This window comes from Saimiri boliviensis, chromosome 1 (genome assembly GCF_048565385.1).
Source record: "Saimiri boliviensis isolate mSaiBol1 chromosome 1, mSaiBol1.pri, whole genome shotgun sequence".
NCBI lineage: Eukaryota > Metazoa > Chordata > Mammalia > Primates > Cebidae > Saimiri > Saimiri boliviensis.
Window position 1 is genome coordinate 169,484,529 of NC_133449.1, and position 13,730 is coordinate 169,498,258.

At 40.0% G+C, this 13,730-nt stretch overlaps 1 protein-coding gene across 1 annotated transcript; it reads left to right on the plus strand.

The window, feature by feature from the left end:
- The first annotated feature begins 7,119 nt into the window (after nt 1–7,119).
- Nucleotides 7,120–11,366, plus strand: LOC120364591 (protocadherin beta-6). Its single transcript, XM_039470519.2, has one exon. It carries the CDS (start codon nt 8,961–8,963, stop codon nt 11,343–11,345), a length of 2,385 nt encoding a protein of 794 aa, XP_039326453.2. The 5' UTR covers nt 7,120–8,960; the 3' UTR covers nt 11,346–11,366.
- Nucleotides 11,367–13,730: the final 2,364 nt, after the last annotated feature.

The following is a 13,730-nucleotide window of genomic DNA, read 5'->3' on the forward strand; positions in this document are numbered from 1 at the left end:
TGCCTTGAATTTAATGATAGTATTATAATTTTTTTCATTCATTTTGCCGAACACTAAATGTACTTATGTATTCTAACAATTTATACCTTTTTCTCTCTGGGATTACTTCATTTCTAGTATTATTATTATTTTGAGACTGACCTTACTCTGTCACCCAGGCTGGAGTGCAGTGGTGCAATCTGCAATCTCAGCTCACTGTAATTTCTGCCTCCTGGATTCACATGATTCTCCTGCCTCAGCCTCCTGAGTAGCTGGGACTATAGGTGCCCACCACCACACCCAGCTAATTTTTTTTTTTTTCAGTAAAGTCAGGGTTTCACTATATTGGATAGGCTGGTCTTGATCTCCTGGCCTCAAGTGATCCATGAGCATCAGCCTCCCAAAGTGCTGGGATTACAGGTGTGAGCCACTGTGTCCGGCCGACTTCTACTATTGTTTTTTCTTTTCTTTTCTTTTCTTTTTGAGACGGAGTCTCACTCTGTCACCAGGCTGGAGTGCAGCATTTCGATCTTGGCTCACTGCGACCTCTGCTTCCTGGGTTCAAGTGATTCTCCTGCCTCGGCCTCCCAAGTGGTTGAGGCTACAGGCATGCGCCACCACACCTAGCTAATTTTTGTATTTGCAGTCGAGACAGGGTTTCACCATGTTGGCCAGGATAGTCTATTGTTATTTTCTTAATGGTTATATCCCTAAGTTTAATCTTGTTATTTTCTTCTGAAATTTGTGCTTGTCAGATATTGAATATTCTCAATTATTTCTGTTTCTTATATTCTCTTTTATTTTACATCTTTAGCTTTCTTCTATGTTCTGAAGTCTCTCATTTTATTTTTTAGTATTTCTAATGAATTTTTAACCCTAGTGGCATATTTAAATTTCTACGAACTTTCTTGTTGCAAAACATTATGGATTATGTACTAGTATTATTATTACTTCATAATTATTACTACATTACTACATACTTGACTATTTTCTAAATACCTTATACATATCTCATTTAATCCTCAAAATAATGGAATAATTAGTATCTATATTTTCAAGTTGAACGAACTAGAATATACAGAGGTAAAGCAACTTTCCCAAGGCCACTGTCCTAATCAGTTTGGGCTGCTGTAACAAATAATATAGATTGAGTGGCTTATAAACAACATAAAATTATTTATTACAGTGTTAGAAACTGGAAGTATAAATTCAGGGTGCCAGCATGGTTGGGTTCTGGTGAGGGCTCTTTACCAGGTTTCAGAGTGCTGACTTCTCCTTGTTTCCTCACATGGCAGAAAGAAAGGCAAGAGAACCTCTGGAATCACTTTTATAAATGCACTGATCTCATTCAGGGCTGTTCCTTTATGACCTAATTACCACTCAAAGCCCTATTTCCTACCATCACATTGGGAGTTAGGATTTCAACAGTCACCTAGCTAATAAGTGGTGAAGTAGAATTTGAATCCAGTCAGCCTGACCCCAGAGACATTGCTTCATTTTTATTAAAGATTTTTTTTTTTTTTTTTTTTTTTTTTGCAACAAGGTCTTGCTGTGTTACCCAATCTGGTTTTGAACCTCTCAGCTCAGGCAATCCTCTTGCCTTGGCCTCTTAAGTAGCAGAAATATGCTACTATGCCCAGCTCAGAATTTGCTGTTTGTTTTTCACTATTTTCTATTTTAAAATCTATCAAAATTCAAAATAGTGTATACAGCATATATGTACCAAGTGTATACAACATATATGTATAATTTAAAACAATAATAACACAGTCACTAGTCTACCCATTACCCAGTTTAAGAATTAGAACAGGGCCGGGAGCGGTGGCTCAAGCCTGTAATCCCAGCACTTTGGGAGGCCGAGGCGGGTGGATCACGAGGTCAAGAGATCGAGACCATCCTGGTCAACATGGTGAAACCCCGTCTCTACTAAAAATACAAAAAATTAGCTGGGCATGGTGGCGCGTGCCTGTAATCCCAGCTACGCAGGAGGCTGAGGCAGGAGAATTGCCTGAACCCAGGAGGCGGAGGTTGCGGTGAGCCGAGATCGCGCCATTGCACTCCAGGCTGGGTGACGAGTGAAACTCCGTCTCAAAAAAAAAAAAAAAAAAAAAAAGAATTAGAACGATACCTTGGAAGTCTGCGTGCCTCCTTGTTGAAAGACATTATATGTCTTTCAACCCTGTGTAAAACAATCAGTATTCTGAATTTTGTACTTGCTTGTTCTTATTTATAGTTGCAATAGATAAGAATGTATTCCTAAATGATATATCATTTAGTTTTATCTGCCTTTGCAGTTTATATAAATGAATTTATATAGTATGGATCCTCTGTGAGCTTGCTCTTTTAAATCATTATGGTATAGAATTTGTTTATATTAATTCAGTTCATTAATTTACACTGTTCTATAGTATTCCATTGTATAAATACATTTTTACCTTTAAGTTCATTTTACTAATGATTGACTTTTTGGCTGTTCTAAGAGTTTCGTTACTATAAACAATGCTGCTATAAGCATTATTGGATATATTGCCTCATACACTTGGGCAAGAGTTCCTTTTGGGTACAGACACATCCTGGAAGGGACTATCTGGGTCATATCAAGAACCAGGAAAATATTAAAGTGAATGAAAAATACAACAAAGGGCTGCTGACACCAAGATGACAGATGTTAGTATTATCTGACAAATATTTATAAACAGACTTCATCGAAATGCTTCAATGAGCAATTATGAACATATTTGAAACAAATGAAAAACAGAGTCTTGGCAAAAAAAGAGAGAAAGATATAAAGAAATGCTTGTGGAAGTTTTAGAAATTAAATATATAATAATTGGGCCAGGTGCAGTGGTTGACACCTGTAATCCCAGTACTTGAGAGACTGAGATGCGTGGATCACCTGAGGTCATGAATTTGAGACCAGGCTGGCCAACATGGTGAAACCCATCTCTACTAAAACCATCAAAATTAGCCAGATGTGGTGTTATCTCAGCTACTTGGGAGGCTGAGGCAGGAGAATCACTTGAACCCGGGAGGCAGGGAAGTTGCAGTGAGCCAAGATTGACTCACTGCACTCTAGCCTGGGTGACAGAGCAAGACTCTGTCAAAAACAGCAAACAAACAAAACAAAACAGAACACCCAGGTATAATAATTGAAATAAAAACTCAAGATATGTGCTCCACAGCAGAATGGAGGGAACAAAAAATCAATGAACCAGAATATGGAACAATAGAAATTGTCCTTCTGAAGAGGAAAGAGAAAATAGATAATAAAAAATGAACAGAAGCTCAAGAACCTGTGGGGCCATACCGAAAGATCTAACATTTGTGTCATTGGAGTCCCAGAAGGAGATCAGAAAGAGGTGCAGCTAAAAATGTATTCAAAGGGCTGGGCAAGGTGGCTCATGCCTGTAATCCCAGTACTTTGGGATGCCAAGGTGGGCAGACTATGAGGTCAGGAGTTCGAGACCAGCCTGACCAATATGGTGAAATCCCCATCTCTACTAAAAATACAAAAATTAGCCAGGCGTGGTGGTGTAAATTTGTATTTTTGTATTTTGGGAGGCTGAGGCAGGAGAATCAGTTGAACCCGGGAGGCAGAGTTTGCAGTGAACCAAGATCATGCCACTGCACTCCAGCCTGGGCAACAGAGTGAGACTTTGTCTCAAAAAAAAAAAGAAAAAAAAATGTACTCAAAGAAATCATGGCTGGAAACAAAGCAAATTGGCAAAAGGCATAAACCAGAGATTCAAGAAGCCAAACAAAACCCAAACAGGAGAAACCCAAAGGAATCCATACCAAGAGAAATCATAGTCAAATTTCTGAAAACTAAAGACAAAATAACTTTAAAGTAATGAAGGAGAAATTACACCTTACCTACAGGGCAATGACAATTTCAATCAGAGTAGATTCCTCTCAGAAACCATAAAGGTTAGAAGAAAGTTGCACAATATTTTTCAAGTGCTAAAAGAAAAGAACTGTCATCCCCAAATCCTATATCCAGTGAAACCAGCCTTCAGGAAAATAATTTGTTGCCAGTATACCTACCTTAAAATAGTTGCTAATTCAAGTTCTCCAAACAGAAAGAAACAATTTAAAAAGTAATATCGGAACATCAAGAAAGAAGAAACAACAGAGGAAACAAAAATATGAGTAAATACAATAGACTTCTTTTTCTCTTGAAGTTCCTAAATTATGTTTGATGGTTAAATCCAAAATTCTAACACTTTCTAAATGGGGTCCTAAGTGTATGTACAGAAATTATTTTAAAATTATTATAAATGAAGGAGGGCAAAAGGACACAAAGGGAGGTGCATTTTCTACACTTCAACTGAACTGGTAAAATGACATCAGTAAACTGATAAGTTATGTATATATAGTATAATACCCAGAGTAACTACTAACAAGTTATAAAAAGTGATACACTAAAAAAATCCACTACAGCTAAATCAAAACAGAATTCTAAAAAATGTTCCAATAACCCACAGGAAGTTAGAAAATGAAAACAGAGGGAAAAAAAACCAGAAAACAAAAAACGACAACATTAATCTCTACTAATCAACAATTACATTAAATGTAAATGGTCCGAGCGCATCAATTAAAACAAAAACATTGGGGGAATGGGTTAAAAAATCATAACCCAACTGTATGTCTCAAAGAAACTTAATTTCAAATACAATGATATAGGCAGATTGGAAGTAAAAGACACAAAAGTATGCAATTATTAATGAAAAAATTAAAGCAGGAGATGGGTGCAGTGGCTCACGCCTGTAATCCCAGCACTTTGGAAGGCCAAGGCGGGTGAATCATCTAAGGTCAGGAGTTCAAGACCAGCCTGGCCAACATGGTAAAACCCTGTCTTTACTAAAAATTAGCTGGGTGTGGTGGCACACACCTGTAATGCCAGCTGCTCAGGAGGCTGAGGCAGGAGAATTGCTTGAACCTGGGACGTGGGGGTTGCAGTGAGCCGAGACTGTGCCATTGCACCAGCCTGGGCAACAAGAGCAAAATTCTGTCTCAAAAATAAAATAAATAAATAAAGCAGGAGTGCCATAATGTCATATAAAGTAGACATGAGAGCATAAGAAAATAATCAGAGACTGCATGAGACATATCAGACAGAGTGGGATATTATATAGTGATAAAAGAAGAAAACATTGCAATCCTAAATGTATATACATAAAACTGCAAAATGTATGAAGCAAAAACTGACAGAAAGAGAAAGAAATCCACAATTCCAGTTGGACATTTCAATGACCTTCAACAACTGATAGAATAACTAGACAGAAAATCAGCAGAGATACAGAAGAACTCAGCAATATCATCAACCAACAGCATCTAATTAATATTTATAAAACACTCCAATACCAGAATACACCAGAACACTCCAATATCAGAATACACCAGAATAAACAATACCAGAATAGACATTATTTTCAAATGCTCACAGAACATGTATAACCACATCCTCAGCCATAAAACCAACCTCAACCAAATTAATAGTGAAATCATACAGAGTGGGTTCTCCAAGCACTAAATTAAACTAAAAATAAATAATGGAAAGATAAGAGGAAAACCTTCAAACACTTGGGGGATATGAAGAAACATACTTCTAAATAATCTTTAAATCAAAAAGAAGATCTCAAGGGAAATTTAAAAATACATTGGCCTGAACGGAAAATGAAAATACAACACATCAAAATGTATGAGACAAAGCTAACACAGTGCAGAGAGGAAAACTTTATAGCACTAAATGCATACATTAGAAAAGAGGAAAATTCTCAAATCCATCACCCACCAGTTGATCAATTTCAAGCTTCTACCTCAAGAATCTAGAAAAGATGAGGAAAATAAACCCGAAGCATTCAGAAGGAAGAAAATAATGAAGTTAGTAGAAGAAATCAAGAAAATTTAAAGCAAAAGTAATAAAGAAACAAAGAACTAGTTATTTGGAAAACATCAAAAATAAAATAAAATAAACTAACGAACTTCTAGCAATACTGACACAAAGTCTTGCCCAAACATTTCAGATTTCAAATGTGATTTACTGTCAAATCATTTATGTGATCGACTTTCTGGCAGCATATCTCCTATTAATTGGGTTTCTTTAAGTGATTGCTTATATATCATCTCTATCTTTTCCCTGTATTATTGTGTTTTTCTTTCCATATAAATAAAGAAAAGTTTTAAAACAATCAGTTTGTCCTTGAAGGTCTTTATCTTTCTCTTTTGATAAAGCTAAATAATGTTTTAAAATTTTAATGGGATTAACTGAAACATAAAATGGAAATCAGCTGTGTCAACTGTGCAGTAGTGGTACAGGTTGCGTATCCCTAATCCAAAAATCCAAAAATAGGAAATGCTCCAAAACCCTAAACTTTTTGAGCCATTAAATAAATGAATAAAGCAGTAGTAGCCATAAGGTTATATAATGCCACAAGTGGAACATTCCACATGTAAGTACACAATGCAAACTTTGTTTCATGCACAAAATTGTTCAAAAACATTACATAAAATTATCTTCGGGCTATTTGTATAAGATGCATATGAAACCTAAATGAATTTCATGTTTAGACATGGATTCCGTTCCCAACATATCCCAGTATGTAAATGCGAATGTTCTAAAATAAAAATCTGAAATCTGAAACACTTTTGGTCTCAAGCATTTTGGACAAGGGCTGCTGAACCTATAATTACAGGCTAACTACATAAAATTAAGTTTAACATACTTTACAGCATTTCATCAGTTAAAATACTATTTCAGCTTACTGGTAACGATCAAGTTAATTAATCTATCACTTCACGTTGGCATTCATGAGCTTAAGAAAATGAGGTATGGTGCTTTTTCACATTGTCTACTTTTCCATCATGTGTCTAGATGAGACCAAGGTTTTTCTCCCCAGTTAATAAAACTGAGCTGTCGAAGTATGATTAAGATGATTCCCAGTGAATGTTGAAAATGTTCTATATCTTGAAAAAAGTGTGAATTACACACATGGATCCATTTGTTAAAATGGTGCAGTTAAGACTGGTGCATTTCAATTTCTGTAAACATTACCTTAAGGAAAGAACTATGCAAAAGTAATCATTGAGTGGGAAGCAGAGAATGGAGAGAAAGGTATAGATAGGACAAGAAGACAGAATGTGAAGCTAGTTGTGTACAGAGGCTTCATCTGTTTACTTTGTATATGTTGGAATTTTTCCATAATAAGATTTTTAAGTTAACGATTTCTTATGAGAACATGTTTATGAATGCAAAGTTAATTCAACTCTACTCTAGCAAATCAAATCAAAGCAAAAGAGGGCAAAGCAGAGACACATTCTCCTGAAACAATCTAACGTAATCCATTTTCTATAAAAAGGCAGTTTCTTGATAGACCCAACTGATATTTCTAGGGGTACTTTGAGATGTTATCTTCTTTCTATAAACTATCAATGTTATCAAAGACATTTCAAGGATCTAAATGGAATTTGACAAATACTGTAGTGTTGATAAATTTCCTTTGAAGTAAAAAGTAATTCAACAACTTATATTTGAGGATGCCTGGTGGTGCTTCAGGAAAAGAGAGTGAATAAAAAACTTTGCGGATGCCATTAAGCTGGAATCAGAACCCAGAATGCCCACTCAAAAAAGGAAGCATTTAAGATTGAGTGGGAAATAATGGCCTTGTTTCAACAAAGAAACCACACCCATCCAAGATGTTTATGATTGTTGGTTTTACTTTATAAGTTCATTTTGTTATTCACATCCTCAAAGAACAGTGTGTTCTCAGTAACATCTATCAAGTGAAACTTGGCAGCTGGTCACACTGACAATCTTTTGTGTTTTTGGCTACATGGAGGTAATTTTGAACTACAAGACCATCTCAGCTATTCAGAGTTTAGATTTTATTTAGCCTTACTTATTTTACCTAGAGTTTATGTGTTTGAAAATATCCTGATTTTTAATCTTCTATCACCTTGGCTCTTACCTGAAGTAAACTTCGCTTGAGCTCAACTGATTTCATCTCTCAATAAATGCTAAATCAATCTGAAATGAATTGAACTATTTGGCATATTTTGACTCTTCTATGTGCATTAATCTATTTCATACATTTTCAGTTTGTTTAGAGATACATTTTTCAACATATCTGAGCAGAAACTAGTGAGATGAGAATGGATATAGCCATAATATTCCATCATTGAATTCCACAGCATTCACTCAAATGTAATTCACCTTCTTTACAGTACCTTAATTTGGCCTATATGTATAAGACATGCTGTTTCTTGTGCTGTGAGAAGATGGCGAAGGTGATTTATGTTCATTTTCTGCGTTGCATCATGTTTGTATAACAGGGTAATGTATTTGGACCTTGATTAAATAATGTAAGAGAGGAATTTGATTTTTAAAAATTTGGAAAAAATGCACAAACCTCTTAAAACAATGTCTAATTCTATTCATCCAAAAATAGAGTAGAATCCTAAAATGCTTATCAAATACTTGATTGCCTCTAGTCCCTCTTTTAAATACTTTTTTGCTTAGAGATATCTATCATATGTACTTCTTGGCTTAAAACGAAAGCATACACAAAAAAAACCCAACGCTCCCAAGCAATTATTTATGCATGTGGTCCACACACTCAGCTTGAGAAACACTGACTCAACTTAAAAGTCTTTGTAACGCTCAGATTTCGGAAATGCTATTGACCTGAAAACATCTCATGAAGTTATTAGTTTGGACGCGTGGTGGCGGTACAGGCTAAGAGAGTGAATGAAAGCTCTGCAGATTCGGTGGACTCAGGTTTCACCCAGAAGCCAAGTAAAAATACAGACCACATTTACAGCTAAAGCTGAGATAGACGTATCCAGGAAGGCAGTCGTCGCCAGACAAGTTATAAGAACGAATTTAAAAATTTCTAGCAAAGACATCTCCGAGAGTCGACTGTGGCTGTGGTGATTGGGAGCTGAAAAGGATTTTTCTTCTGGAATCAGACATAACAACAGACATGAAGCAAACTAAAGCACATAACAAGAAAAGGCAAGTGGCGTTCTTCATTTTATTGGTGCTTTGGGGAGAGGTGGGTTCTGAATCGATTCAGTATTCCGTATTGGAGGAGACAGAAAGTGGCACGTTTGTGGCCAACTTGACAAAGGACCTGGGACTGAGGGTGGGGGAGCTGGCTGCACGAGGAGCCCGGGTTGTTTTCAAAGGGAACAGACAACATTTGCAGCTGGATCCACAGACCCACGATTTACTGCTAAATGAAAAATTGGACCGGGAGGAGCTGTGTGGCCCCACTGAGCCGTGTGTGCTACCTTTCCAAGTGTTACTGGAAAACCCCTTGCAGTTTTTTCAGGCTTCCTTGAGAGTCAGAGATATAAATGACCACGCCCCGGAATTCTCTGCCGGAAAAATGCTCCTGAAAATATCAGAAAGTACTATGCCAGGAAAGATATTTCCTTTAAAAACGGCACATGATTTAGACACTGGCAGCAACGGCCTTCAGAGCTACACAATCAGCTCCAATCCTCACTTCCATGTTCTCACCCGGAATCGCAGCGAAGGCAGGAAGTTCCCGGAGCTGGTGCTGGACAAACCGTTGGACCGCGAGGAGCAGCCCCGACTCAGGCTAACGCTCACCGCGCTGGATGGCGGGTCTCCGCCCCGGTCAGGGACCTCTGAGATTCAGATCCAGGTTTTGGACATCAATGACAACGTCCCCGAGTTTGCTCAGGAGCTCTATGAAGTGCAAGTCCCTGAGAACAACCCCCTCGGCTCTCTGGTTATTACCGTCTCAGCCAGAGATTTAGATGCAGGATCGTTTGGGGAGGTATCTTACGCCCTGTTTCAAGACGATGACGTCAACCAACCCTTCGAAATAAACGCAATCACAGGAGAAATTCGGCTGAGAAAGGCTTTGGATTTTGAGGAAGTTCAGTCATATGACGTGGATGTTGAGGCGACAGATGGCGGAGGCCTAACAGGAAAATGCTCTTTAGTCGTCAGGGTCCTGGACGTGAATGACAACGCCCCGGAACTGACCATGTCGTTCCTCATCAGCCCCATCCCAGAAAACTTGGCAGAGATCATAGTGGCAGTTTTCAGTGTTTCCGATGCAGACTCTGGACATAACCAACAGGTTATTTGTTCAATAGAAAACAATCTTCCGTTTCTACTAAGACCTTCCGTGGAGAATTTCTACACCATAGTAACAGAAGGTGCGCTGGATAGAGAGACCAGAGCCGAGTACAACGTCACCATCACCGTCACAGACTTGGGGACACCAAGGCTGAAAACCGAGCACAGCATAACCGTGTTGGTCTCCGACGTCAATGACAACGCCCCCGCCTTCACACAAACCTCCTACACCCTCTTTGTCCGAGAGAATAACAGCCCCGCCCTGCACATCGGCAGCGTCAGCGCCACAGACAGAGACTCAGGCAGCAACGCCCAGGTCACCTACTCGCTGCTGCCGCCCCAGGACCCGCACCTGCCCCTCGCCTCCCTGGTCTCCATCAACGCGGACAACGGACACCTGTTCGCCCTCCGGGCGCTGGACTACGAGGCCCTGCAGGCGTTCGAGTTCCGCGTGGGCGCCACAGACCGCGGCTCCCCGGCGCTGAGCAGCGAGGCGCTGGTGCGCGTGCTGGTGCTGGACGCCAACGACAACTCGCCCTTCGTGCTGTACCCGCTGCAGAACGGCTCCGCGCCCTGCACCGAGCTGGTGCCCCGGGCGGCCGAGCCGGGCTACCTGGTGAGCAAGGTGGTGGCGGTGGACGGCGACTCGGGCCAGAACGCCTGGCTGTCGTTCCAGCTGCTCAAGGCCACGGAGCCCGGGCTGTTCGGCGTGTGGGTGCACAATGGCGAGGTGCGCACCGCCAGGCTGCTGAGCGAGCGCGACGCGGCCAAGCACAGGCTGGTGGTGCTGGTCAAGGACAATGGCGAGCCCCCGCGCTCGGCCACCGCCACGCTGCACGTGCTCCTGGTGGACGGCTTCTCCCAGCCCTACCTGCCGCTCCCGGAGGCGGCCCCGGCCCAGGCCCAGGCCGACTCGCTCACCGTCTACCTGGTGGTGGCGTTGGCCTCGGTGTCGTCGCTCTTCCTGTTCTCGGTGCTCCTGTTCGTGGCGGTGCGGCTGTGCAGGAGGAGCCGGGCGGCCTCGGTGGGTCGCTGCTCGGTGCCCGAGGGTCCCTTTCCGGGGCATCTGGTGGACGTGAGCGGCACCGGGACCCTGTCCCAGAGCTACCAGTACGAGGTGTGTCTGACGGGAGGCACCGCGACAAGTGAGTTCAAGTTCGTGAAGCCGATTATCCCCAACTTCCCTCCTCAGGGCACTGAGAGAGAAATGGAAGAAACTCCCACCTTTCGGAATAGCTTCCCATTCAGTTAAGTATGGGATTATTTTACTAAATTTACTATTTTAACTTAAAGTTACATGTTATTGATGGTCTGTTTCTTGCTTATTTTACTTCTATTCTTTAGGTTGAAATTTTTATTAAAGATAGTGGGTATCTTAGTATTTCCTGTTCATGCTTAGTAGTTTATTACTTCACTGGAGGATATTTGACAAAATGAACAGAAAGTAAATTTTTATTTGCATAATCAAAAATGTTTGAAATTATCTATTCTTCCTCCCTCCCCCACCCCGGCAAAGTAATGTATTCTAAATCCTTAAGTAAAATTGTATTTCTAGTTATTGGTAAAAGTTGTTTCACTATTGCTATGTAGGACTGTTTTTTAAAATGTGAACATTTCAGATTATTTAATCTTCCAATGTTTCATTTTGTGGTAACTCGTAGAGTGTGTAACACTAAAAACAAGAACTAATAATTGCTAAAACACTAAGGTAGCCATTCACACTTGTGAGTATTTCAGTATCTCATAATCATCAATTCATATTTTCTGTGAATATAAACTTTACTGAACGGTCAACAACAAGTCAGTTTGTGAGCCTCTTGTAAGAACCTAATGGTCTTAAAAAAATCGTGCCGATTATAAGTGCTTAATAAATATTTGCTGAATGTTACTAACATTCTAATATTGATTTTAAAAACTATAGCATCTACAAATGGAGAAATGCTAATATCCTCTCTACAATAAAATATCCTTGCCAATGAGTGAAAGTATGAAACATCACTCCCTACTCAAATCACTCTTGCTTTCCTCCAAAACAGAAAACACTCTTCACTCTTTTACTCACCCTACATACCATTATAGAAGATGAAATACTTAACAGCACATTTTATCTTCATCTTTGTCTAACAATTTGAAAATTTAAAAGCTTTGAAGTTATATTTGCCAAACTTCTCCTCTCACTTTCTCAAGACATTTGGTATCTGCCAAGATCTAAGTAGGGTATTAGTGGCAGGTTATTCGGTAACATCGGATTTTCCCTTATAGTGTTGTGTAGCATCATTTGCCTGTATTAACCATAATACCATTTACCTTCACAGTTTAGCCCATAGCCTTATTTGTGTCAGTTGTATTTGTGATATTTCATGTAAAAATCCCTCTTTCAACTTTCTATCAAAGGCAAGCAATGTATATTAAAATGGCAATCAGTGATTATTTTATTTTTATTCTTAATTGAAGTGGAACTGGGCTGACCTAAATTATATTTGACTGTGTTTTGTGTCCAGATAAGTGAACTCACTGTCATGGATGAATGCCAACTTTATTGGCGGTGAGTGTGGAGAACATTTACTGCTTTGTGTTCTCAGATATATACCCTCTTCTCCTTAGAATAGCATTCTTCTTTGGTGAGATTCCTTCCTTCATTGTTCTCACTCCAGTAACTTGGCTTTAGTTGGAGCTGTAGTGTTTTCTAATATCCCCATCTCCTTAATCCTAGAGAATGTACTGGGGTGCTGTCCTTTCCAATGCAGACAGGTCAATATCCTTCCCCAGAAAGTGTATTTTTGACTTTGTCAACTTTGTTGTCTTCTTTATGACTGTTAAAAAACAAAACAAAACAAAAAAAAAACATTGCCTAGATTCTGAGCTTATATTGATTTTTTTTTGAGATGGAGTCTCGCTCTGTCACCCAGGCTGGAGTGCAGTGGCACGATCCTGACTCACTGCAGCCTCCACCTCCAGGGTTCAAGTGACTCTTCTACCTCAGCCTCTCAAGTAGCTGGGACTACCAGTGCATGCCCTGTGGTAGAGACGAGGTTTCACCGTATCAGCCAGGCTGGTCTTGAACTCCTGGCCTCAAGTGATCTGCCCGCCTCAGCCTCCCAAAGTGCTGGGATTACAGGTGTGAGCCACTGTACCTGGCCTATATTGAGTTTTAAGAAAACAAATTGCCATTTTCTCTAAACTTGAAACTTCACTGGGCATTGCACTTAATGAATGTATGAAGGAAAAAAATCCCAAAGGGTGGCCAGGTATGGTAGCTCACACCTGTAATCCCAGCACTTTGGGAGGCTGAGGTGGGTGGATCACTTGAGGTTAGGAGTTCGAAACCAGCCTGGCCAATATGGTGAGCATCGTATCTACTAAAACTACAAAAATTAGCCAGGCATGGTGGCACGTGCCTGTGGTCCCAGCTTCTCAGGAGGCTAGTCAGGAGAATGGCTTGAACCTGGGAGGTAGAGGTTGCAGTGTGCCCGGATCGTAGCCACTGCAGTCCAACCTGTGTGACAGAGTGAGATCATATCTCAAAAAAAAAAAAAATCCCCAATGGTTATGTAGACCAGAGACTAACAAGAAATAATATTTTTATTTTCTTTCAGGAGTTACAGGCACATTACAAGTTGAGAGTGGAGCTAGATTT

Bases quoted from the DNA above. Each gene is read 5' to 3' on its own strand.
- LOC120364591 (XM_039470519.2), top strand. From the start codon at position 8,961: ATGAAGCAAACTAAAGCACATAACAAGAAAAGGCAAGTGGCGTTCTTC.